Source organism: Rutilus rutilus, assembly GCF_951802725.1.
Source record: "Rutilus rutilus genome assembly, chromosome: 1".
NCBI lineage: Eukaryota > Metazoa > Chordata > Actinopteri > Cypriniformes > Leuciscidae > Rutilus > Rutilus rutilus.
The window spans coordinates 37,957,471-37,983,604 of NC_140209.1; the positions used below are offsets into that span (position 1 = coordinate 37,957,471).

Below are 26,134 nucleotides of genomic sequence, written 5' to 3' on the forward strand. Positions count from 1 at the left end.
AAGAATGCATTGTGTCCATTTGATAATTTGTTACATAAGCTCTCTCTCTGCTAGTGACAAATTCAATGGTCATTAAACAATTCTATAAATGCATTTTTTTTATTTTTTTTTTATTAAGTACCAGGGTCTGTAACATTATTAATGAGCAAATTGTTTAGACTTGAAATGGACTTGAAATGATTTTATTAAATATAATGTGTACTCTTTAATGGCAATTTAATGGCCTTTTATGCATTTAAAAAAAAAAATCACAAAAGAGCATTTTATAGTCTAAACTCAAAGTCAGATGTATGTTCCAGAGATGTATTATAGCCCTTCTTAAGACATTAAACTGAATTCATATGTCTCTTACTCTTCTGTAGTAGACAGACAGGCTACTTACACAGACACCATGTTGCAGATTTATAAATAGAATTTATTCATTGTAACTAAGGATACCAGAGGGTTGTATGATACATAGCTAGAGATGAGAAGCAGGCATGCACATATGTAATTGTGTGTAATAGTGACATTTCTAAGTGAGCGAGTGAAAGACACTGGGTGACCATTTATCCACCAGTAAACAGAGAATTAAAATCACAGTACTTCCAGAGTTTTGTGCTTTCTCAAAGAAAACAAACAAACAAACAAACAAAACAGACAATTGACAAAGAAAAAAAACCTCAATGCCATCTCTCATGCTTTCTACTAGTAATCTATACCTCCAACTAGTTCTCACACTGCAAAACATCATATTCTTAAGTATTTTTGCCTAATTTTCCAGTTAAAATATCTAAAAATCATTGAAAATTAAATTTGAGTTAAACATAAATTTACTTGGGAATAAATGCAATGCATGAGATGTTAAGACCCTAAGACTTGTTTACAGAGAATGTAGCATGTAGAATGTAGAATGTATTTTTTATGCATTTGGCAAACACTTTTATCTAAAGTGACTTGCATTGGATTCAGGTTTTTTTTACATATCAGTTTTGATAAATCACTTGCATTGCACTGACAATTCTTTACACTTATTTTAAGTATAAAGAAAACAAAAACAAGTAAAAAAAAAAAGAAGAAAATCTACCAGTGAAGACAATATATACTTACATTCAAGATATAATATAACAATAATAATAATATAAGGTATTGTTTGAAGTCAGTAAGATTTTTAAATGTTTTTAAAAGAAGCATCTTATGTTTTCAAAGGCTGCAATTATTTGATCAAAAATACAGTAAAACAGTAATATTTTGAAATATTATTTCAATTTAAAATAACTGTTTTCTATTAAGATGTATTTTAAAATGTGATTTATTCCTGTGATGATAAAGCTGAATTTTCTGCATCGTTACTCCAATCTTCAGTGTCACATGATCCTTCAGAAATCATCATATGTTCATCAATCATTCTAATATGCTGATTTGATGCTCAAGAAACATTTCTTCCGAAAGTTAAAAAGCCTTTATTTTAAATGGAAAACTTTTGTAACATTAATGTCTTTACTGTCACTTTTGATCAATTTAATTTATCCTTGGTGAATAAGTTTTAATTTCTCTTTAAAAAAAAAAAGTTGTTAAAATCTTAATGACTCCAAACTTTTGAATGGTAGTTTATATACAGTATAAAAAAGGTTATTTAAGTCATGTTTATCAAGTAAATTGATCTCATTTCAAGTTTTTGTTTAAATTCATTTTGTTTCCACGATCTTTAGATATTTTAACTTTTAAAACATGTTTTGTTTTTATGGATTTTTAGATAATTTACCGTGAAAGAAGTCAAGAAATACTAATTAATACAATAAATAAAATACATTAATAAAAATGTGTTTTTTTTTTTGTTTTTTGTTTTTTGCAGGTCAAGCCAATGCAACAATTCATTCACTGTGCAGTCAGAAAGTTCACATTACCGTTACTCTACAAGAGTCCTTATTCAGTTCAGAACAAAACATTAATTTTGCCCTAATCTGGAAGTGGTTGTGCTCATCGTAAATAAACCCTAAAAACTGCTCTTAGATCAGTACAAAGCTCTAAAAGCACTTCCAGGTCAGCGATCTGCATTCATCCTCCTTAATTTGGCAGGCAGGTTGTCCTCCATTCGGCCACCAGGCGTGTGTGGAGGAGCGTGCTGGTGTGTGGGGACGACCACTGGGGTGGGAGGCAGACTCCTCTGGTGGAGGTCTCCGGTGGACAAGGCCATGGGCTGGAAACCCACCTTGAGGGCTTTGAGGTGGAATCGTGCCTCTCCGTCAACCTGCCCAGGACTAGAGCTGAGCCGCTGTAGTTTAAGAGGAAGGTCCCCGGTACTCGAAGCCTTTTCGGGGTGCTGCGAGCTCAAGCGTAGCGCCTTCCTCTGCAGATCTTCTCTGCCAGACGAACTCATTTTCTGGAGTTTACTGGGCAGCTTGCAAGAAGCGCTTCCGGGATGCGCCCTTTCCTCACCTGTTTCCAGGCAGTCCATGGAAAACACTCTCTCGCGGTGAGGCGTGAGCAGGGGAGAGGGGAGCGAGGATTTCTCCTCGTATTCTTTCACGCTGTAGGGTGGCGTGGGCACCTCAAAGGTGCTGTGAAACTGGGAGTAGTCCACACGAAAGAAGCCCTCTTCCAGAGACATGACGGGCAGGAAGCGGTGACCCCACAACACCTCATCTTCCGTGTACGAGGTACGAGCCTGACATGTCATACCTGTGAGAGACGGCGTATAATAAACAAGCATTACAATAGAGAAGAAAGGTTTACGGTTGAAACGTATTTCAGATAAGGTGGCTTTCATTGTCAGGTTGGCCTGGCCGTGAGAATGATTTATACTGTCCTATTCCTTTGTCTTCCTAGAATGTGATTTAAAGACTCTCAGTACATAATGTGCGTGAGAAGGCAGAGTTTTAAGACTCCTGCAACCATAATTCAGCCAGAGGGCCCTTCAGTGAGTCATAAACACAGCCCAGCCATAGCTTTACACAGCCGTGCTCTTTCGCTTACAAACCCGGCCAGGAAGACTGAAAACCCAATCTGCTCCTCGATAAAATCAATACAGCAATCACTAAACAATTGGTGTTCCTTAAGAATGAATTGTTGTTGTTTTTCTGCAGGATAATTCTGTCATTATTTTCATGGGGATAAACCAATAAATCAAAGGAGAGATGAAAAATGTATTCTGTTACGCTGAAGTATTATTTGTGTCTTTTCAAACAGAATGTTTAAAAAGGTATATGCTTCTATTATGAAATAGTTCCAGTCCTCAAATTTTATTTAGTGAGACTGTCAGTCTGTGTAGTGGTGGGGATATTTCAGTGTCTCTTTTTCTGCTGGTTACATTGCCAGTAGTTGGCGACAAATAACTATATTTATGAGTGGGTCATTGAAACAGTAACCGAATCAAGTATTGCAATTAAGTATCACTGTAAACCCAAATAAGTTGGCAAAACTCAAAGAAAATTTGGAAAGTTTTTGTAAGTAAAGAAATTCAAAATTTAAGTAAATTTTAGCATTTATTCTCCCTTTCGAGTGTCATGGCAAAGCATGCTGGGAAATATAAATCCCAACCAAGTTTCAGTTCAATTTAAGTTTGCCTAAATTAAAATAATCAAGTTCATAAAACCCAAAACAATGAAACAATTCGGATTAATTCAAATGTGTCCGTTTTGTGTGCTCATAAGAAAAAGAAAGTTAATTTGATGGAACTAATTTGTTTAATTTAAGTTTACCCTACTCAAACCACTTAATTATTTTGAGCATTAGGGTTTACACTTTACAGTGTAATGCATTGTTCAGGCATTCACTCAAGTGATTTGTTCAAAACACAAATTTGTGCATGAATGAGTAATTGAATCATTCATTTAACTGATTCATTCAAAAATATTGACTCATTAATTAACAAAATAAGTGAACGTAAGTCATTAGATCATTTACTCAATGATTTGTTCAAAACACTGATTTATTCATGAACGAAACGAGTGATTATGGGTGAGACACTGAATCATAGGTGTGTTGGACTCAAAGTGGCGCTGCGCAGAGCTGTGTATGACATCAAAGTACTGTGAGAGCGATTAGAGAGCAGACGGCTCCATGGTACTTTGATGTCATGCTATCAGTCGAACACACATCTTCACTCAAACGTTGAATCGTTCTTGAATTAAACACCAGTCCTGCGTGTTGCAGCATAACGACTGATTCTGCTGTGGCTTCATTGAAACTGCTTCCATTAAACTGCGTTTGAGAGTATTACAGATAACTGAAAGCATCAAATTAGTCAAATATATAATAAACAAATATGCATGGGCAGGGGATCTGTATGTAACTTCATCAGTGAAAGGTGTTCCAAGTCTGCAGAGCTTCTGTGTGGGTCTGCTCATGATTAAATAATTATCATTAAAGATAGCCTACTAATTAGCAGCACCTAATATAAAACATGAACAAGCCTCAAAAATGAAGGATGAAAATGCCAACAACTCGCTCTCTGTGAGCGTTTCTGCTGGTGACATTAATCACACTGAGAATTCTGTATTTTGCTGCCGGAGTGGTCGTGCTGAGTAGGAGCAGTGGGGTGTCCTGGCTTCAGCTAAAGGCTTAATTGATGGATCAATGCTGGAAGAAGTTTTGCCAATGTATCAATGGCTTCACTGTGCTGAAAGCAGCTTTTTAAGCTCTTATTTAAAGCAAGACAAATTTCACAGTCTTCACAGTAAGACTCTTGATTGCGCAATACTCTGTCGGCATACATAATTAGGGTCTGTCTTTCGTCTTTCGTCTGATCTATGGCATTGATTAAAGAAAGCCTATTTCACACTTGCATTAAATCTATTTAACCTAATTGCACATCTGTTTCGTTCTTTGCTATTTCTTATTAGGGTATACAAAGAGAAGATGCAAATTAAAGTGAGTCATCTTGATTCTGTGAGGTGCAAAAGTTCATGCAAAGCCCTTAATGCCGTAAAAGGAATACAGAGCCGTAGCTTTGTCTTGTAACATCGAGTTTGTAAAATGATTAACTTGACATTTCTGTCTGTGTCCAGGGCTTCAGTGGATCAATAAGCACTTATGAGTACATGATAGACCTCAGCTCCCCAACAGAAGGGTGGTTAAATCACCACATGACTGTTTGCCCTGTTACTGGCCTGACAAGAAATTAATTACTGAATTAAAAGAGTAAGTAAATTAATAGATGGTTTAATAGGAGTCTTCCTCTGGTGTGCACTGATATGCTTAATAAGTTTTGTGTTTATCACTGCTGTAACAGCTGCATAATGAGCATTGCTGACACATTGTAATGTAATATCGTCCCTCGCTTTGTCTCCATCTCATATCGTCTCTCTGATAGAGCGAGAGTTCAAACTGAAAGGCCCCCTGCATGGTGTTTCCATTTTATCAAAGGTAATTTACAATAAAACGACTAATAACTGAATTCAATTTCTTCTTTCTTCTGAAAGGTTAGAAGGTGTGAAAGAATTCAAAAAAAAAAATTTATGATAAAAATGTCAGTGCTTTCCAGGGAGTTGCTATGCGGTTGCTAAGGTATTCCAGGTTTTGGTCATTTACCAGTGTTGTTGTTGTTGTTGTTGTTGTTAACCAAAGTTGCTAAACTTTGATCGAAGAACTAAAAATCCTAAAAATGAAACTGAAATATAAATTAAAGCTAAACATAAATAAATGAAAACCAACAATAAAATTGACAAAATCGCATAATAAAATGACTAAAATTTGTGAAAATAAAAATATAAAAAATATAGTTCAATAAATCCTAAAATAGTGTGTAAATGATACAAAAATATGGTCGCTTACTGGATCAAGCCTCTAATCTGGTCCATATTAAGTCACTCCTTTAATTTAAATTTATTGTATTTTTTTATTAATCCTAAAAAAATCCTATTATTTGGAAATGCAATTAATAGCATGCATCATCCCAATGATTTGAGGTGTCACTCTTGCTGTGTCAAAGTTTAATTCTTATGGCTATAGGCAAATGGTCAAATCACTAACCCTAAATATGAGTAAAAGTATTAGTGATGTTTAGAAAACACCACTAAAAATGAAATGAGAAAAAGAACTGCTGTCATCTTCCTACTCCTCTCACATCCTCAAAAGAAAATCCCATTCTGCATTTCTCAGTTACTTTGCTTCCTCGCACTCTGCTTGCATAAAAGACACCAGGAACCAACTGAACTCGAGCGAGGTCTGAAGCTCATACCTCAAACTGACAAGCATGTGACTGAAAAAAAACCGCATTATGCACAAGGCACAGTTAACAGCACTGCTAAAGCACAGACCTGAATGAATGCAATCAGAAAGACACCTTATTAAACCCACTCGACACCCCAACTGACCTGACTGTATATTATGTCCATTCAGATGGAAAACCAGGACTGAGGGATGTGAGGAAGAATAGAAAGAGGTAATCAAGTTTAGAAGGTAAGTGTGGGAAAAGTGATATGTTCACTTCAATTTGATAAATGAAGATGAATGATGATAAATGAATACTTCAAAAAAAAATCCTTTTCTTAATTAGTAATTGTGTCATGTTTTCCAATAAACATCATTAAAACAAAATAAATTTACTTGAGGAGCAAATTTGCATATTACAATACTTCTTTTCAGATAATTAATCTTTAGAAAATTAAACTTGCATTGGATCATGTGACACTGAAGACTGGAGTAATGCTGAAAATTCAGCTTTGCCATTACAGGAATAAATTACATTTTTAAATATCTAGTTCAGTCATGAAACTCTAGAGGGCACAGGCTGGTCCTTTATGCAATCTGCAAGCAATCACATCATTACCGCATGGAACAAGAAATAAAAAAATTAAGATTTATGCATAATACAAGAAAAAAAACCTAAATATTTTAATCTAGTTTCTTAAGGAAATACATACTGTTTTAGTAATGTTTAGGTATTTTGACATGAAAATGAGAAAAAAATTACTGTGCAAAATGGCCAAGGGGATGCAAGCAAAGTTGCATTGTAAATTAACTTTTGTGACATCACATTCTTAAGCCAAATGATGTTCCTACGAGAATGGAGAGTGGAGTGAAGAATGCGACTGACCCGTTGTCTCTACAATGCCTTCCAAGATGACGACAATCTCAAACTGCTCGTTCATGAGCGAGCGCTGGGACAGGTCGAAGAAAGGGCTCTTGGGATTGATCTCGTGGCAAATGGTGAGGGGAGAGACTAGGAAGAGTTGGTCAGCACCTGTTCCAAAGCCCACATCCAGTTCACACTGATCCAACGGCAGGAACTCGCCCTCCGGGGTCTGACGAGACTGGTGAGAGACATTATCATCATTATGGTCACCATCTTTATCCATTTTACATTGAAAACTTCAATTTAAGATTATGCCCTTCAATATCTGAGACAAATTACAGCAGGAACAGTCAATCTAAAAAACTAAAAATCAAGGATGGTAAGAAATGGAGGTGGAAATGGAAAAAGCTAATTGAAAGAAGAATGTCAGCATGTGTATTTACAATTTTTATGCTGTATAAAGTGAATCGTAATCAAACCCAAAATAACAGAATATATATTGAAATTGAGGGACAAATTCATGCTGTTTAGAGTGTAAGGAAAATATTCCTCACTAGGCAAGTGGAGAGAGAGTGAAGAGTGAATGGGGGATTTTGATAAGCATGACTGCTCAGAACAGTGAAATAAAACGCAGACGGAGCAAAGGAGGAGGCTGGGGTGAGATAAGAAAATGCCTACAAAGCATTGTGTCATTTCAACCGTGATTTAAGAAGATAAAGAGAGTATTTTCAGAGAGCGACTGAAGTTTAAGACCTACTGATTTACAGGGCGATGTCAAACTAAAAAAGAGAAGGAAACTCCAATGAGAAGGATATGTTTTTCTATACAGGCTAGTGAGGGGTTTGTGTGGAAAGGCAGAGGATGGAGCCACACACACAAACTCTCTTATGAATAATGTTGCTGTAAATACAAAGTGGAAGAAATCACTCTTACATTCAGTTAATTGGCAGATGTCCTCTCACTTCCAAGTCTCCATATCATCCTCTCTCATTACAGTGGCCTTACTGGAGCTGTTTAGGCTAAGAGTGTCTCTAAAGGGCCCTACAGCTGTGGAACAGCCTCATGGGATGTAAACTAACAACCCTCTATAAATAGGTCCATTACTTAAAACACTGCAGCTCAGAGGGGCATTAAAAAGCTTCCACATGGAATCATATTCCACATGTAAAACACACAAAACTGTCTAGGCATTTCCAATCTCTAAATACAGCCAAAGTGCATTAGACCTACAGAGGTTATTGGATAATAACTTTGTCATTGTCATTTTCTCCTTCCTTCCTTCCTGTAGGTTAATTTTTTTTTTTTTAGGCATATACTTCTAGATTACTGAATAGAATAGGACTTAATACAATAGAGTTGACTATGACACATCTCTTTCATTGTAGTTCATGCAATGTATGTCTATGCAGTTTTAATGTTGTCTATGCAATGCATGTAGATGCATGTTAAATTTTTTTAACATCATGGTATACATGATGACAAAAAAACTCCCATTTACCTATTTATTATTCTGTCCTCCCAACGATGCTGTAATCTTGTGAACCATTTGTATTTAATAATGATGATGATCATAATAATAATAATAATGTCATGCTGTGGCTGTCTTTAATCAATAAATCCACAATGGAAAAACTGGGGATCTGGAGGAGGACGTTACGAGCATGTAAAAGGCAGGAACTAAGAGCCGTTGGCATGGGAGATACCAAGGCGGAGATGATGGTGGAAGGAGCCAGGAGCAGGAGTAGCCAGGCGGGGACCCAGAGAGCAGCCAGGACAAAGGCCCACGGCGGAGTCGAGGAAGGGAGGAGCCATGGTGGAGACTTGGCTGACAACACCAGGCGGATGACTGATGGTGACGAGGCCAGTGGACCCCTATGCGGAGGCGTAGAGCCAGCGAGATTGGGTGACACTGATGGTCCTGGAGGCCGAGGTGGAGCCACAGTAAAGAGCATCCGATGTGGAGCCAGGGTGCCAGAGGACTGAGGTGGAGCCAGAGGGAAGGCGGAGCCAGATGATGCTGAAATGGGTGGCAGACAGCGCAGCGGTTGGATCAGAAGTCTGTGGCACAGGCAGAGCAACGTCTGACCGAGGAGGAGCCAGAGGGAGCCTAGTGAAACCACAAGGACAATGGTCGATGGTGAAGCCAAGTGAGGAGCCAAGGCAGAGCAGTTAGGTCAACAGACCGAGGTGAAGTGACTAAATCAGCGGCTGGAGGCAGAGCCGAGGGATCCTCTTTACTCGGAGGAGCAGGAGACTAGGGTAAATCCACACCGTAGAGAGGAGTCAGAGGAGGAGCCGAGGGGCTGAAGGGAACTACCAGAGGCGGGGCTGGGGAACTGGCTGTTTTTGGATAAAGAGGCGGGAAAGGGAGGCTAGGCGGTGACTCTGGAGACACAGGAGGCTTCGAGCTGGGTGGAACCAGCAGGGATGGGAGAATCAGGGAAATTACCTCCTCCATTTCCTCTAAATAATTTCCAGAGGCCAGGTACAGCTCATCCACACAGGCTGGGCTCTGGGTCTAGAGAGGGGCTGGTAACGTCTTCCTCAGCAGAGCAGATGGTGCATGGGGACACGCAGTTCACCAGCACCCAATCCACAAATCGGCAAAATTCCCCCGAGGACCCACACCTGGTGTGCTTTCATTTCTGCATCGAGGCTGGTATGATAGAAGAAATTTAATGAAAATGAATGAAGCACGCCAGATGTAAAAATCTGACATTACACAATTACACAAACAAATAATTTTTGTGTACAAATTTGTTTTCAGCTGAACAGATGAAGAGAGGTGAATATTTATTTGTAAAGCATGTGATGAATATATTGAGTTGCTAGGTGAATTTGAACTCTTGTTGAAGGGAAGGCTGGCTGGACAGGGCCTATCACTCCTACATCCAGTGCACCCAAGCAGAAAAATTTAATAGTGCTCATACAGACAGAGTATGACATTTCTCTATCTCTCTCTTACCCCATTATTCTCTCCATCTCACTCTTATTGCTCTTTCTCTCCTTGTCTTGTACTTTCTCTTGCAAACACATTCTTGGCCAGGCTAAAAAATCAGAGACAGTGAGGGAAATTTCACCATAAGACGACACACACAGATCAAACTCTGAAAATATGTCTGGTTTTCATGGCATCATAGCATAGGTTTCATAGGTGTTTTTGTCACAGTGATGGCATAATAAAAAATAATAATAAAAAAAACACCAGCCTTGAATCAGATTTTATCGGATTGTCAGTTGACTTGATTAAAGCTTTAATGTGGGATTGATCCAGTAACCGGTATGGCAGGGTGATCCATTGACTGGGTGGATTGATTACAGCATGAACAATTAACACATCAACAATTAGCAAAACTGCATATTGAGTGATAACTGTTATTTAACTATACAAGGGTGATTTTGCTCTTTTTATTTTTTGACCAGATAGAATTTTGATGATGATGTAAAACTTTAACCTCTTACATACACACAATAATTTCTACACATACAGTAGATACTCTTGTGCACACATTTCCGCCTCAGAAAAATAGGAGAAAATAAACATACTTTTGAACCCCCCCCCCCTCCCCCCCACCCCCCCCCACCCCAAACACACACACACACACACACACACACACACACACAAACAGATACACAACCTTCACCCACACAGAGGTTCTGGTGCAGCAGCACTAAGTGTCTTCTCTACTCTTTATCAACCCACAAGGAGCACTTCCACAGTGAAGTCTCATCACACCAACTACCTATATCCAGTGTATCCCAGCTCTCTCTCTCTCTCTCTCTCTCTCTCTCTTTCACACACACACCCACACACACACACACACACACACACACACACACACATCCCTGCCAAATATCGATGTGCCTACTACTTTTTATTTAGCAGCACTCCTGTCTTCTATCTCATGGTTGTTTTTCATCCAGTTGCCTGGACTGGTTTTGGGGAGTAAACAGCTAATAATACCTTTCGATATACTTTGTGGTTTTATTATTTTTTATTAGCTTTAGTGTAAGTTTTCCTAACAATGCCTAAACAGGGGTACTTCTGCCATCATACGTAGTGCCATCTTTGCTATTTTGGGCACTAGAAGATAGATATTAAGCTCACCTCACAATGTATTTTGAACAGAGTAGAGTGATTTTCATGACAATGAGAAACACAAATATATAAGAAATACAGTATTGAGATAAGTTTAGAAGGAGTCAACCACATCACCTCCCTTTCAAACCTGTCACCATACCTTTGATTGTTGCTCTGATTTTTGGTTTCCCCCTTTTTGGCATGTAACTAAAATACACAACCCATGGGACACAAGCCATCATTGTCCTACACATGATGTGGGGTTCATTGGGAGGTCTGTGGTATTGAGTGTGAATGGTATTACACTGTTCCCTTTCGTTCAGTCACTACGAGTTACATCAGTGAATGATGAAATTGGGGTTTTGTTTAGAAGCCTATCACCTTTGAGTTCTAGAAAACGAGCCAAAGGCAATGGAAATGCCATGTGTCTGCGGAACCTGCACAGCGCAACTCCGCCCGACCGCGTGGGCATAAAAGGAGGATGCCGGCAATCTCGCATCATGTATTTGCTTCGGAGCCAAGAGCTTCTCTTCACTCTGCAAGCCTGTTTCTGAGTTCTTCGCCGCCACCGACCTCGTTCTCCAGGCGACGAAGGTGACCGCACGCTCCCTGGGTCAGGTGATGTCCAAAGCTGTGGTCCAGGAGAGACACCTCTGGCTAAACCTGGCCGATATGCGAGAGGCTGAGCGGACCAGGTTCCTAAACTCTCCAATATCCCAGGCTGGCCTCTTCGGCGGCATGGTCGAGGACTTCGCCCAACAGTTCTCGGCCACCCAGAAGCAGACTGAGGCCATAAAACATGTTCTGCCCTGGCGGCCAGCTGCTGCCTCCACCCAGCCGCCGGCTCAGAATCCTCAGTCTGCTCGCCACCAAGGGCGCCCTCCTGCGGCTCCCGCCCCTCCCGCCCGGCCCCAGCAGCAGCCTTCACCCGGGCCGCGCCGTGGAGGTGGCTGCAGGAAGGCACCCAAGCTCGTACCAGGGCCGCAGCCTGCCAAACGCCAGGCAAAACAGGGCGCTCCTGATAGGGGCAGCTCAGAGATGGGCTGCAGTTCTTCCCAGGAGATTGTAGCAGGGCCACTCCTTCCCCCTGGAGGGCCGTGGGAGAATCTTTTGTTCCTTAATATGGTTAAAGGAAGAACTGACACCCTCATCTCTGAGCCCGTGAACGGCAGTGTGTGACGCTCCGCCTCGCCACTCTCGTCCCCCTCTGTCGCCAGACCCCTGTCAGAGCAGGCCCCCGTGGAACACTCGTCCTTCCCTGGCCTCTGTCAAGACGCAGCATATGACCGCGCCCCCACACCGGGACGCTCAGCCTTACACGTTTGGGCCGGTCATTCCGCCTCGCTGCCCCATCGTGGGTACGTCTGTGGTTCGCATGACCCCACTGGTTCAGTTTTTGGGAGCCTGGCTAGATCTTCCCAATCTGTCCCGCTGGCTCACGAGAACCATCAGGCTCGGCTACGCGATTCAGTTCCCACTTCAGGGGAGTCCGCTATACCATGGTGGGTGGCAACGCCCCTGTCATACGTGCTGAGGTCGCCACCCTACTGGCGAAGTGTGCGATCGAAACCATCCCTCCAGCCGAAATGAAGTCCAGCTTCTACAGCCCTTACTTCATTGTACCCAAGAAAACTGGTGGGTTATGAACAATCCTTGACCTGCACGCCTTGAACCGAACCCTTCACAGGCTTCCATTCAAGATGTTGACAGCCAAACGCATTTTTGAATGTGTTCGTCCACTGGATTGGTTTGCAGCGATCGGCAAACACGCATCCCTATAGACTGAACTTGTAATACGCATGTGCACGCCATCAGCGTTCTCACAGATTCGCGTTTTTTAAAGTTTGCGTAGAGAGAACTTAAGAGTTTTCTGTTAAAACGGTGTCGTGTAAGCGGCCCCTAAGTTAATAACTAATGATCTTTGCGACGGAAGTGAATCAATCAAAACTAAATTTAGCTGGACAATAACTTTATTCTAGAGCTGCTATAAAGCCAAAACAATCTCTGTTACTTTAATTTCCTATTATCACTGTAAAGCCGCTTTGGAACAATCTACATTGTTAAAAGCGCTATATAAATGAAGATGACTTGACTTGACCTGAAGGACGCATACTTTCACGTCTCAATTCTTCTTCGACACAGACCGTTTCTACGGTTTGCTTTCGAGGCGCAGACATACCAGTACACGGTTCTCCCATTCGGGTTAACCCTGTCCCCTCACGTCTTCACGAAAGTTGTCGAGGCAGCCCTTGTGCCACTCCGGCAACACAGGGTTCGTATCCTGAACTATCTCGACGACTGGCTGATCCTAGCTCACTCTCAAGACCAGGTTTGCGAACACAGGGATCTGGTGCTCCGGCACCTCGCCTCTCCCCTGTGCAGAGGATCTCTTTTCTCGGTATGGTATAATCAACTGTGCACGCAGCTTACGAGCGAGCGCGCGCGCGCAGTCACTGCTGAATGGTCTGAGTCAAATCGACGGCAAGAATGCGGTACCACTGAAGTTATTTCAGAGGCTCCTGGGGCCACTCCGCTCGGACTGCTTCATTTGAGACCGCTTCAACACTGGCTTTGCGATCGAGTCCCGAGATGGGCATGGTAACAGGGCACGCTCCGAGTACCAGTTACTCGGGCCTGCCGTCAGACCTTCACTCCGTGGACGAACCTCTCCTTTCTACGGGCCTGAGTGCCCTTAGAATGAGTTTCCAGGCATGTTGTTGTCTCAATAGATGCCTCCACCACTGGCTGGGGTGCCATGTGCAATGGACATGCTGAACCCTTCAAAGGCTTCCATTCAAGGACAGGACCCCTGGACAGGACCCCAGCGGCATGTCAATTGCCTCGAGTTGCTGGCAGTACGCTTGGCTCTGCACTGCTTCCGGGCATTGCTCAAGGATCAACACGTACTAGTCCGTTCAGACAACACGGCGACAGTAGCGTACATCAACCAACAAGGTGATCTACGTTCCCACTGTATGTCGCAACTTGCCCGCCATATCCTCCTATGGAGTCAGAAGCATCTGAGGTCGCTTCGAGCCATTCACATCCTGGGAGAGCTGAACCGTGCAGCCGACGAGCTCTCACGGTTTCAGCCACTTCCTGGGGGAATGGAGACTCCATGCCCAGACGGTTCAGCTGATTTGGGAATAATTCGGCGACGCACAGGTAGATCTGTTTGCCTCCCTAGACTCTTCCCACTGCCGCTTGTTTTATTCCCTGACCGAGGGGACCCTCGGCACGGATGCACTAGTGCATAGCTGGCTGCGGGGCCTCCGCAAGTATGCGTTTCCCCCAGTGAGCCTCCTGTGCAAGATCAGGGAGGATGAGGAGCAGGTCCTTTTGGTTGCGCCTCATTGTCTTAACCAGACTTGGTTCTCCGAACTGGTGCTCCTAGCGACAGCCCATCCCTGGCCAATTCCTCTGAGGAAGGACCTCCTTTCTCAGAGACGGGGCACCCTCTGGCACCCACGTCCCGATCTATGGAACCTCAATGTATATGGGTCCTGGACGCGGCAGGTTTGAGTACCCTACCACCTCTACCCTACCACTACCCTACTTCCGCTAGGGCCCTGTCTAGAGACACGCCTATGCGTTGAAGTGGAACCTCTTCATCACCTGGTGGTCTTCTCGCCAAGAAGACCCCAGAAAATGCCCGATCAGGTCCGTGCTCTCCCTCCTCCAAGAAGGTTTGGAACGAAGGCTGTCTCCTTCCACCCTGAAGGTTTACGTGGCTGCCATCTCTGCGCACCATGACCTTGTGGAGTCAAAAACGGTGGAACAGCATGACCTGGTCGTCAGGTTCCTGAGGGGGCGAGGAGACTGAATCCTCCTCGCTCTCCTCTTATACCCTCTTGGTACCTCGCAGTCTTATCAGCCCTGCAGAGACCTCCCTTTGAGCCATTGTGATCAGTCGAGCTTAAGTTCCTGTCAATGAAGACAGCGCTCCTGGTTGCTTTGGCCTCCATCAAGAGGGTAGGGGACCTGCAGGCATTTCCGGTTGACGAAGCGACCCCACCCTGGATACGTGCCCAAGGTTCCCACCACTCCTTTCAGGGATCAGGTGGTGAACCTGCAAGTGCTACCCTTGGAGGAAGCAGACCCAGCCTTGGCACTGCTCTGTCCAGTATGCGCCCTCTGTGCTTACGTAGACAGAACGCAGTGTTTCAGGACCTCAGACCAGCTCTTTGTCTGTTATGGTGGGAAGCTGAAGGAAAAGGCACTTTCCAAACAAAGGTTGTCTCACTTGATAGTGGACGCCATTGTCTTGGCTTACCAGATGCAAAGTCGACCATGCCTAGGGGTGAAGGCACACTCCACCAGGAGTGTGGCTTCCTCTTGGGCTCTAGCACATGGCAATTCGCTAACAGACATCTGTAGGCTCTAGGCTCTAGGCTGTAGGCTGGGTGACACCCAACACTTTCGCGAGATTCTATAATCTCCGCGTTGAGTCAGTGTCCTCTCATGTACTCGCTTCCACTAGCCGGTAATAGGACTGGGACTGGACACTCCACTCCACGGACTGGAAACGTGCGCTATTTCCCCCGTTGGGCGACCCCCACATGTGTATTTCCATGGTAAGCCTCCTCCGAGCACGTGTTTTCCCTCGGCAAGTTCCCTCTTGCCATCTCGAGGTTGAAACATTCCACCCTGTGGGCTGGACACCTCTGAGTTTTCCATAATATGCATCCCGCTCTCATGTCATTTGTGTATTCTAAGTCCTCCCCTCGGGTAGGCGCTGTGTTACATATTCCACCTGGGATATGCCACCCAGTGTACCTTGGCATTCCTGCGTTAAGTCTAGCCCTTCGTCCGTGCTAGTCTCATGACAGGGAGCTCAGTCTTGCACAGGGCACTGGAAGACAGCCGCTGTGGCGTGATTGAATTGGGACCCCCATTTCGTCATTCACTGATGTAACTCGTAGTGACTGAACGAAAGGGAACGTCTCGGTTACGAATGTGTCCCTGAGGAGGGAACGGAGACGTTACGTCTCTCTGCCACAACCGCAGTCTTGGCTCCTCAGCGGAAAACATGAAAACACGGAAAACGGTCGGGTGGAGTTGCGCTGTGCAGGTTCTGCAGACCCATGGCATTTCCATTGCCATTGGCTCGTTTTCTAGAACTCGAAGGTGATAGGCTTCTAAGCAAAACCCCTATTTCGTCATTCACTGACGTAAGGGAACGAGGGTTACATACGTAACCGAGACGTTTTCCAGCTGGTCATTTCAACACAAACGTTCTGTTGCTTTCTTCTGCTTTTTAAATCCACTCTAGGCAATGGTATTCTCCTGTCTCTTTAAGTTAAGCTTGAAAAGACAGATTACTGAGTTCAAGGAGATGATGAGATGTTTGCATGGGTCTGATAAGTTGTAATGCTTATATAAATGCTGACTGATGTCAAATTAAAGGCTGTACTCATCTTAATTCAGTATCCACTGACTTTTAAGGCACAGAGCTAGACAGCAAAAGCAATCTTAAAAACAGCACCTTCATGATTAAAGTGAACAAGCTGTTATTCAAATAGCCATTTGAATGTGTCTGTGTGCACAAACGTTCATCTGTGTGTGTTTATGTGTGGCTTGTAGACTAAAGAGCTGCCAGATCAATCATGTCATTCTTCTTCATATCCCACAGGAAAGAAGAGGAGAAATAGAAGGAGAGTCTCTTAAAGAAGAGGGAAAACGTGGATCGAATCCTCTTTCCACTGCAGCAGGTACCAGCAGCCATCTGTTTGACTCAGTCATGTGCATGGGTGAATAAAAGCTGGGATTTCACTGCTTTGCCTTCCTCTGACTCATAGTAGCTTTGACAGCAGAGCTGTGGAGCTGTGCATGTGAATACTCACATGTAAATAGATGGCTTTTCACACTGTTAATAAGGAGCCACTGTAACCCAAATTTAATTTAAACTGGTATAAACCTTTTGAGCTATGACCAGTGTAATCAGAATAAAATAGCATTCAACAGAATAACACATCTATTCTATTCTACCCAGTCAGATTCTATTATATTCTATGCATGCAACTCTACTATATTCTATGCAATGTTTCTCTTTCTATCTATTATATTTCTGAATATTCTAGGCCTAGAGTAGAATATAACATTACATATAACATAACATTATATATAACATATATATCACTTGCTGCTCAAGAAACATTATTATTATCAATGTTAAAAACAGTTTTATGCTGCTTAATATTTTTGTAAACCATGATTTCTTTCAGGATTCTTTAATGAATAGAAACTTTAAAAAGAACAGCATTTACTTGAAATAGAAATATTGTTCAACATAAAAAATGTTTTTTACCATCAATTTTTTAAGTATGCATTGAAAATATATATTTTTTAATTCTCACTGACCTTAAACTTTAAAATGTATAGAACTCCACAGAAGATTGTTGTAGAGAACATTGTTCATTAGATTGATTATATGCTTTGCCAGACTTCTCTACTCAATTTCAGACCAGAATCAATAGAATCAATTCAGAGTTAACATAACTGAATCATTACTGAGTAATTCAAATAAAAAACAAATGTGGCTCCTGCATTCATTTTTTTCTTTCTTTTTTTTTTTTCTTTCTCTCTCTCTCCCTCTCTCTATCCTTTGTGGAATTACACAATTAAATGCACATACATTATATAGACAGTGTAATGTGCACCCCTGATAATCTTATACTGCTGAAGGCCATACACATATAACGTGTGTGTATAACAAACTCATCCATCTGTATCACTGCTAGGTCACATGTCCCCAACGCCTGTCAGTGACAAGACAAATAACACGTTGTCCACCTCACATTTAATGCATCACCGCCAGCCCTGTAACACACATGCATGCTCAACACACCGAATAATACATAGTCATAGGTATAAATAACTCCCAGCATGCCTGTGCCCCACTATGAACATATACTCATGTGGTTTGAGGTTATGTACATGAATGACATAAAACCTTTTTATTCATGTCAAGCATAAACACACAAACTCATTTAAAATAGACCTATGCACTCACAAAATATATCAACATTTCACCTAACAAAGACCTTTACACAATACACACCCACGCAGTCAACCTTCTGTATAAGCTGACTCCTGAGTCAAAGCCTGTCTTCTGTAATCGAATTATCTGCAATTAACTCATTCATCACAGTGCACATGTGACTGTCTGCACAACAGCAAATATCTGTTTGTTTCCGCTGTAAGACACGCTAAATGAGTTCAAACAAATCCAGCTGAATTGCAGTGGGAGCGTGTTTCTCCTCAGCTTTTATGAGGCTACTTGTACAATTAGCAGTTTGTTATCACGTCTAAACTCTATTGTGTGTGTGTGTGTGTGTGTGTGTGTGTGTGTGTGTGTGTGTGTGTGTGTGTGTGTGTGTGTGTGTGTGTGTGTGTGTGTGTGTGTGGTCGACAAGAATGTTCAGCTGTAAAATGTAAACGGGTTTTCTCTCTGGGTAATCACATCACCTTATAAATTTCATTTATGTGAGAATGAATCTGTGCTAATTAGTTATGCAATATTCCATTTATCGCCTTTCAAATATAAAGAATTATCAGTTCTCAGTATTGGCCAAAATGTTCATATCGGTGCATCCTATAGTGCCAATATCCGCAGAGGTGGAAAAGGAGGCAATACCTTAAAACAATAATGTGTAAAACTACTGAAAATGGATAGACAAATTACAAAACTATCCACACTTGAAATTAACCTCTTCAAGTTTGAAATTAACCTCTTCAAGTTTGAATCAACATAATGAGCTGGATATGATGGTTATTAAACTGTTTTTTTGCTCAGCTCAGTTAAATTAAGGGGGCACAACTGAACAACAGTAAGAAGTAACAAATAAGAGCTACACATAATGCTATTATTTACTATTTTTAAGATTTTTACTCTATTATAGTATTATTACTTCTAGAGCTATATAAGAAATAACAAAAACCTATTTGACGATGATTGATTTCTTTGATATGACTTGAAATCAGATATTCCCCAATTTTTTTTGTCAGCCGAACATTTGCATGTTTTTCTGATGATTTTCGTCATGAACCCGAAACCCTGCCTTACATAAATAGTATATCTATTTAAAACATATTGCCATTCTACAAGCTTCCTGGAAACCTGGAAACTGTAAAAATCTAACTTTTTGTGTTCTTTCAAGTGTGCTCTATTCTATTCTATTCTATTAATTCATACTCCTCCTCTCATCTCCCGCTCATGTTTATCATCGAGTTTTCCTCATTTCTTCCATGTTGCATTAGAATGCTCTTGTGTAGAAACACAAGGCTAACCTCAATTTCTCTGTCTCCTCTTTTCCTTGTTTTTTTTTTCTTTTTTGTCCCTTATTATAACGATTTTTTTTCCTTTCATCTCTCTGCTCTTTTCATCTGTTCTTTTTTTCTCTTCTCTCTGTACTCTTTTTATTAATTCACAAACAATAGAGACAGTGACTCAGGATGAGAGGAAGGTTGATAGATATATTTAATTTGTTTGGAACTGAAGATACAATAAGCAGATGGGGGACAAATCATAGTGAAAATCATAATCATCATGTAAATGTTTGTGTTTAATCATAAAATGTGAGTGTGCCTCTTTAAGTGTGCATATCACAGATGAAATTACAAATGCATGATCAATATTATCAAAGCACACACGGCAGGATGAGGCATGATCTGACAAAAAGTGACTGGGAATGATTGAGACTGTGCATCTGTGTATGTGTGTGGGCGACTGAGTCTAAATGGACAGGATATGCTGGCTTTAACAAAAAATTGGCGAGAGAGAGAGAGAGAGAGAGGTGATAAAAGGTGATAAAAAAGCACAGAACAATGCCACCTAGGTACTCTTTAGTGTCAAAGGCTATGTTTCGACTGCAGGCAAATCTGTTTTTTTTTTTTGCAAATCAGATCTTTTCAGGCAGACTGTCCACACTATTAATTGCAAGTGATCAAATAAGATTTGTGTGTCCAGATATAACCAACCTATCTGCATGGTTTGCTTTTGTAACGGCGTAGGTTTACCTACGTGTGACGAGGCTTTCAAAACGGATGCCGTTAAAATGGCTCTCCAAATAAATGGCATGTAGAACTCCTCAGTCGCACAATAAAAACTCAGCGACGGAGGAGACTGGTATTGTGATGTTCGGTGCTGTAGTCACCGCAGAAATCTTTGGACATACCATCTGCCTCTACAAAAACTTTTATTTTTATTTTATATATTGAACAATTTGTTCGAATAATTTGCTGTGTCTGTGTTGTGTAAGGGTTATTTTAAATAAGCCACATATTGCTTCTATAACATAAAATACTGATGAGAACAGAGTTAAGGTTATGAGAGAGAGGGGCGAAGAGAAATTTCTTCTTTCCAATTTTTGTTCACATTTCATCACTCTCTTTCTCTTTATTAAGTCAGTTTTCTGGCTCTTCATTTTGCCTTCTTATACTTCCAATAAACCCAATTCTCTTTCCCTCTCTATTTTGTTTGTGTTCCCTGATGCCTTCTCTCAACCTTATACTATCTGGCAAACCTTTCACTATCTCCCACTTACTTTGCCTTCTTTGTTTATCCTCTGCTCTTCCTCCTCTTTTTCTCTCATCGAGAGAAAAACTTCAGCATAGCTTAAACGGACAGTCTGCCTCATTAAGTCAGACGCCATTGACCAAAGACTCTTAATCATTCACAGCATTTGCTTGGCACTAGATAATTAGTGTGAGCTCTGTGAAAGATTTTTGGAGAGGGCCAGAGAGGTCATCCATCCATATCTTTGAAGAATAATCACCTGCTTTAACTCTGTAATTGTTCTGAGAGCTGAGATCAGTTATCCTATCGTTATTATACTGGATAGATTCAGATTATCTCACTATTTCAAGGCATATGAGCCATAAAAGTCCCGTTCTATTACACTGACCTCTTTGTTCACCTTTTCAGCGGCCTTTGACTGACAGTCATCAATTACAGGGAAGAAATCCTGATGGTGTTGTCCATGTGTCAACTTTTCATGCCTTATTCTTCTAATTTTAAGCCTGTTCCATTGACTGATCTTATGTGTAACAGCAGACAGACAGATACACTCACACAGTAGCTTTAAAACGTAGTGTATGAACGCATACTATATATGTTTCTACTAGAGCTGTTATGTAAGCTTGTTCTTCCAGAAAAAGCTTCCAGTGATAAGAACGATTCCTCTCCCCCTCAGAAAATATTTTGTACAACTCCAGCACTGCACTCTCGTGCACATCTGTAATTATTCTGCTGCATTTTCTAAGGCTCTGGAAGTTAGCGCTTGAGGCCACAAGCCACAAAAAAAAAGAAAATCCTCCTTCACAAGTGTGCAAATGCAGATTTTCCGGCATCTCTCTGGCTGTGACCTCAGCTCTCGCAGGAGTCTTAGAGAGGCTTATGAGCTCAAAATCAAGAGACATTTTCTGTACTTTTTGCATTTGGAAACAAACCCTCTAAAACCGACAGAACCGTGCGCTGTCGTGGAACAGCCTTCCAATTACAGAGCAGGTCGGTTTAAATGTCACCGGTTACAGAGTGACATATGTTGGGCACAGTTAGTCGTCTGTAAAACTCTTTTATCCGAGCCTTTTGTCACTGGAGTCTCATCTCATTCAGCTGTAACGATGGCTGTCCGTGTCGAGATTACAATAATAAAATGTCATGCCTTTTCATGTATCACTGGTAATCAGTTGTGAAGGGGGTACCTGTGCGCCTCGAATTTCCAGCTACGCTGCTATCCCGCTAAATCGCATTTCACAGGTTCCTTGATTGTCACTTATTCTCAACAAGCTTTGCTCGCCATGCTTTCTCTGATAGAGGAACTCAATGAACTAGTATGCCTTACAGCAGGCCAGGGATTCAGAAACTTTTTGTCAGTCTAACCTGTGGCATAAAAAATGTATTCCTTTCAGTGGCGTAGGTTTGATTTTGAAATTGGTGGGGACGGGGACATCAATATAAATATATTTTAAGTTTTGATCGAAATTATTGCTAAGGATATATCAGTGTCACTGGATATTGGTAGGGACACGTCCCTAGCGTCCCTACTAAATTCTACGCCCCTGATTCCTTTTAGTTCATATTTTATTAATTTAACATGTTGGCAAATAAACATCAAATATGTCATCTTTCTGTTTGATTTCATTTTAAAATGATTTATTTACATTTTTATGATTTAAGTAATTATTTGCTTTTCATCAACTCTCAAACCCTCTGCAGTTCCCTTACTAGCCCCTAGGGGTTCTAAACCCCAGTTTGGGAAACCCTGTCTCACAGAATTGATCTGTAGATCAATGTATATCCTTAATGCTATTAATATTTGTACTGCCATACAACTGCATCAAAAACGAATGACAATAGGAGAGAAATAAATCATGCCACTTTTTTAAAACTTGCTAAACTTTCTGTGAGGAACAGACAAGTTATTCCTACTGATTTCAGCAATGCAAAATATGATTAAAATGAAAATATTTGTAAACAGCCTCTTCCTTTCCTGGTAAAAAAAAAGGAAAAGGAAATCCTTATAATAACTCCCTGACATTTCTGCAATTCAATGTTTTACACAATATTTAGAACATTTTTAACTTGAATGAATGATTGGATGAATAAATGAATACATTTCCACTAGTAAACCACTTTCTTTTTCCAGTTCACACCTATTTCTCAATGACAAATTGTGCTATAGTGAAGCACAACTAATGCTCATAAATTTCTAACAGTCAAAAATAATTCCACCTATATTACACAACAATTTGCTTAATATGACTATAGGTGTTACAATATAGTCATAGACACCAAAACACCTAAGTGGGCTGACATCAGTGGAAATCAAACTATCTTAAATATATACAAGTTAATATGATACATACAACACTGCTAAATAGCTAAACTAACTGTCCCATAACCAATTTATGCACATATACTGACTCCAACAACAACATTAAATCGGCAACTTAGTGTAAGATTAATAACGAGTTGTTCCATTATTACAGATTGGCACATAAAGAACCTGCGAATGAATTAATGAATGAATGAAGGAATGAATGGAACTGAAAATAATTGTTTTCAAACAGCTTGCTGATTTAAAGATAAAATTAGCAACACCTCTCAGGCTACTCATGTGATTTTTGGAACCACACAGTGTAAAAATTACAATAAATGCAGTCAAATAAACTGTTAATTGGTTAACTGTAACTGTAAGGCATATAACACACGATTTTACTGTAAAATACTGCAAAGGTTTTAAGTAAAAAAGTATAAATCACCTTATAATTTAATTTAATTCACAGAAGTCTCCATTTGTTGTGAGTAATGTTGGAGTGTTTTGTTGCATTTTATGCCATTTAGTTTATTGTATAATTATAATATAGCCTACAATATTTGTGTATAGGCCTACAATCACCTAATTCCCCTCCGTAAAGATTGCTACCTTTTATGAAAAAGTTCTGTCAAGTCAGCTGTTTATAAATGTAGGCTACTATTTTTACACTCATATGGCTGAGGTTAAATAAAATGAGCGTCTAATAAAAAGGAGAGAGTCTAAAATTCTGCATTCCTTAAAAAAAAAAAGTTTATTTTGCTCTTGATGCTTTACTGTATTGTGTAGGCTAATAGTAAACGAATTCTAAGAGTTGCGCTGTAAGAGTGCAGTGTGTGTTTTCACCTTTATGAGTTTACACCTGATTTGCGCGGACACCATATGGCTGTTCCTCAGATTTCCCACGCGGAACATTAAGCAGAGTTTTCCGTCTCGCTGTGAGATCACCGAGTCCTGACTGAACATGAGCGTCTCCGCGCGCTTCTTGGGCTGAGACATCTTTATGAACATACAGCCGATGAGAAACGCGTCAACTATCGAACCCAGCAGAGACTGGAACAGGAACAGGATGATGCCCTCGGGGCACTTCTCAGTTATATAGCGGTAACCGTAGCCAATGGTCGCCTCGGTCTCAATGAAAAAGAGGAACGCTGACGGGAAGTTGTAAACATTGGCGACGCACGGAGTGTACGAAGCGTCACGGCCATGATTTATGTCCCCTCTTATATAGGCGATGATCCACCACATCGAGGCCATGACCAGCCAGGCGATGGTGTAGGTGAGGATGAAAATGAGAAGGTTCCAGCGCCACTTCAAGTCCACCAGCGTGGTGAACAGGTCGGATAAATAGCGACTGGTCTCTCCGCCGAGGTTCCCGTGCTGGACGTTGCAGCGTCCGTTCTTCTCCACGAAGCGCTGGCGCTTCTTCTTGACCGGCGCGATGGGGAAAGTCGCGGCTCTGTTCGTGTTCACAACCTGGTAGTCCTCTCCAAATTTACGCCTTAGCGCTGCCATAACTTCAGCGCGTTTGTTTCATTAAACCGGTGGGAAGGGGTTCATAAGTTTAAAAAAAGGAAACTTACTTTCTCTGTAGCATGGCTTTGGTGCCTTTTTCACTTTCAAAAGTAGCTGACGAGGTCGCCAGGCAGGGCAATGTCTCTCTGCCAAGTTTTATTCCCCCTCCTTAATCTAATCTGAACTGTAAAAAATATAGTCAGGAAAGCTGAAGGTGCACCCCTGCTATAATGTCAGTTTACTGTAGCATCATTGCACTAGTCTCTCTTCTGGTCGGGTTTCTCTGGATGTCCGTGTGAAATGCACGGGCTGTGTTCCCTGTGCACTTTCAGCTCTTCTGCACATGATATGGCATGAACAGCAGAAGAAGAAGAAAGAGAAGAGAGAGTGGGTGTGAGGGACGGCCGGGTGGGAGGAGGAGGGGGCTTAATGTGTGAGCGAAATACTATTTTCTACACTGGAAAATATGCTTGTGTGTGTGTGGTCCTAGTGAGCGTTACGAGGACAGAATGTCCCCCACAAAGATGGCTATATAGGCTAGCTAATAAATCAAGTGATGTTTTTTTTATTTATTTTTTTTAAGTAAAAACTATGAAAGTTGTATGTGATGGGAAGGTTTAGGGTTAGGGGATTGAACAGTTTGTAGGCTAGGCTATAAAACATGCTTGGAAAGTCCCCATAAAAACATTAAAACCCAACTTATGTGTGTAGTGGCGTGTGTGTGTGGCCTAAACCCTACATTATGGGGACAAAATATCCCCAAAAAAGATGCCAATGCAAAATCCTACTGTAGCCTATGTAGCCTAAGTGTACACCAGGGTAGTGTAAGGGATAGAATATAGGCTAGTTTGTACAGCATAGGCTAAAATCGTTTTATTTGAAAGTCCCCATAAACCATAAAAAACAACACACACACATGTGTGTGTGTTTCCCCAGCATTGGGAAGAACATTGGGATTTCCAGTCCAATGTAGAAATCAATACGCTGCTCGGTGGGTCTGATGTCAAGCTGACACAACATCTTGTTTTGTCATGTTAGTATTTGAGTCAAAAATTTCAAATTATCTTTCTTGTCACTGAAGGCAAAAAGAAAATCATACTCAATTGTCCTTCAAAATTGAACGCTCCTCCGCAGTCAATTAATCAAACTCACAGCGCCATCTGCTGACTGAAATGCGCGAGTAGCCTACACACTTCGCTAAAACAAACGATTGCAGTTGAAACATTTTTTTTAGCAGTTTAAAATGTGTTGTATTTATTTAAGGCATCAACCTGTGCGGACAAATGACCTTACCCCTTTAATAATTCAACTTGATTAAAGTTGAAGTTTTGGGTTTTGTTGATTTTCTTTTTTAATTCTTATTAGAAAGACACAAGTTTTTTGATGATAATAAAATACCTAATATTAACAATAATAACACACACACACACACACACACACACACACACACACACACATATATATATATATATATGTATATATATATATATATATATATATATATACATATATATATATATATATGTGTGTGTGTGTGTGTGTGTGTGTGTGTGTGTGTTATATATATATATATATATGAAGAGTTCAGATGCAAAAGCGTCTAAGTGCCATCTGAAATTTTCTTCTAGAATGATCATTTCAATCAAGCTTGTATATTTAAGTAATTTCACTTAAATGACAATTAATAGGTAATTTGCATTGCCATTTAAGTGAAATTATTAAACT

General features: G+C 40.9%; 1 protein-coding gene across 1 annotated transcript; it reads right to left on the reverse strand.

The window, feature by feature from the left end:
- Window positions 1-1,147: 1,147 nt before the first annotated feature.
- On the reverse strand, window positions 1,148-25,149 carry kcnj19a (potassium inwardly rectifying channel subfamily J member 19a). The gene is made up of 3 exons (XM_084408940.1): window positions 23,741-25,149; window positions 7,019-7,235; window positions 1,148-2,661 (listed from the first exon to the last, which is right to left on the reverse strand). Exons 1-3 carry the CDS (start codon window positions 24,407-24,409, stop codon window positions 2,024-2,026), a joined length of 1,524 nt encoding a protein of 507 aa, XP_084265066.1. The 5' UTR covers window positions 24,410-25,149; the 3' UTR covers window positions 1,148-2,023.
- Between the last annotated feature and the right edge of the window lie 985 nt (window positions 25,150-26,134).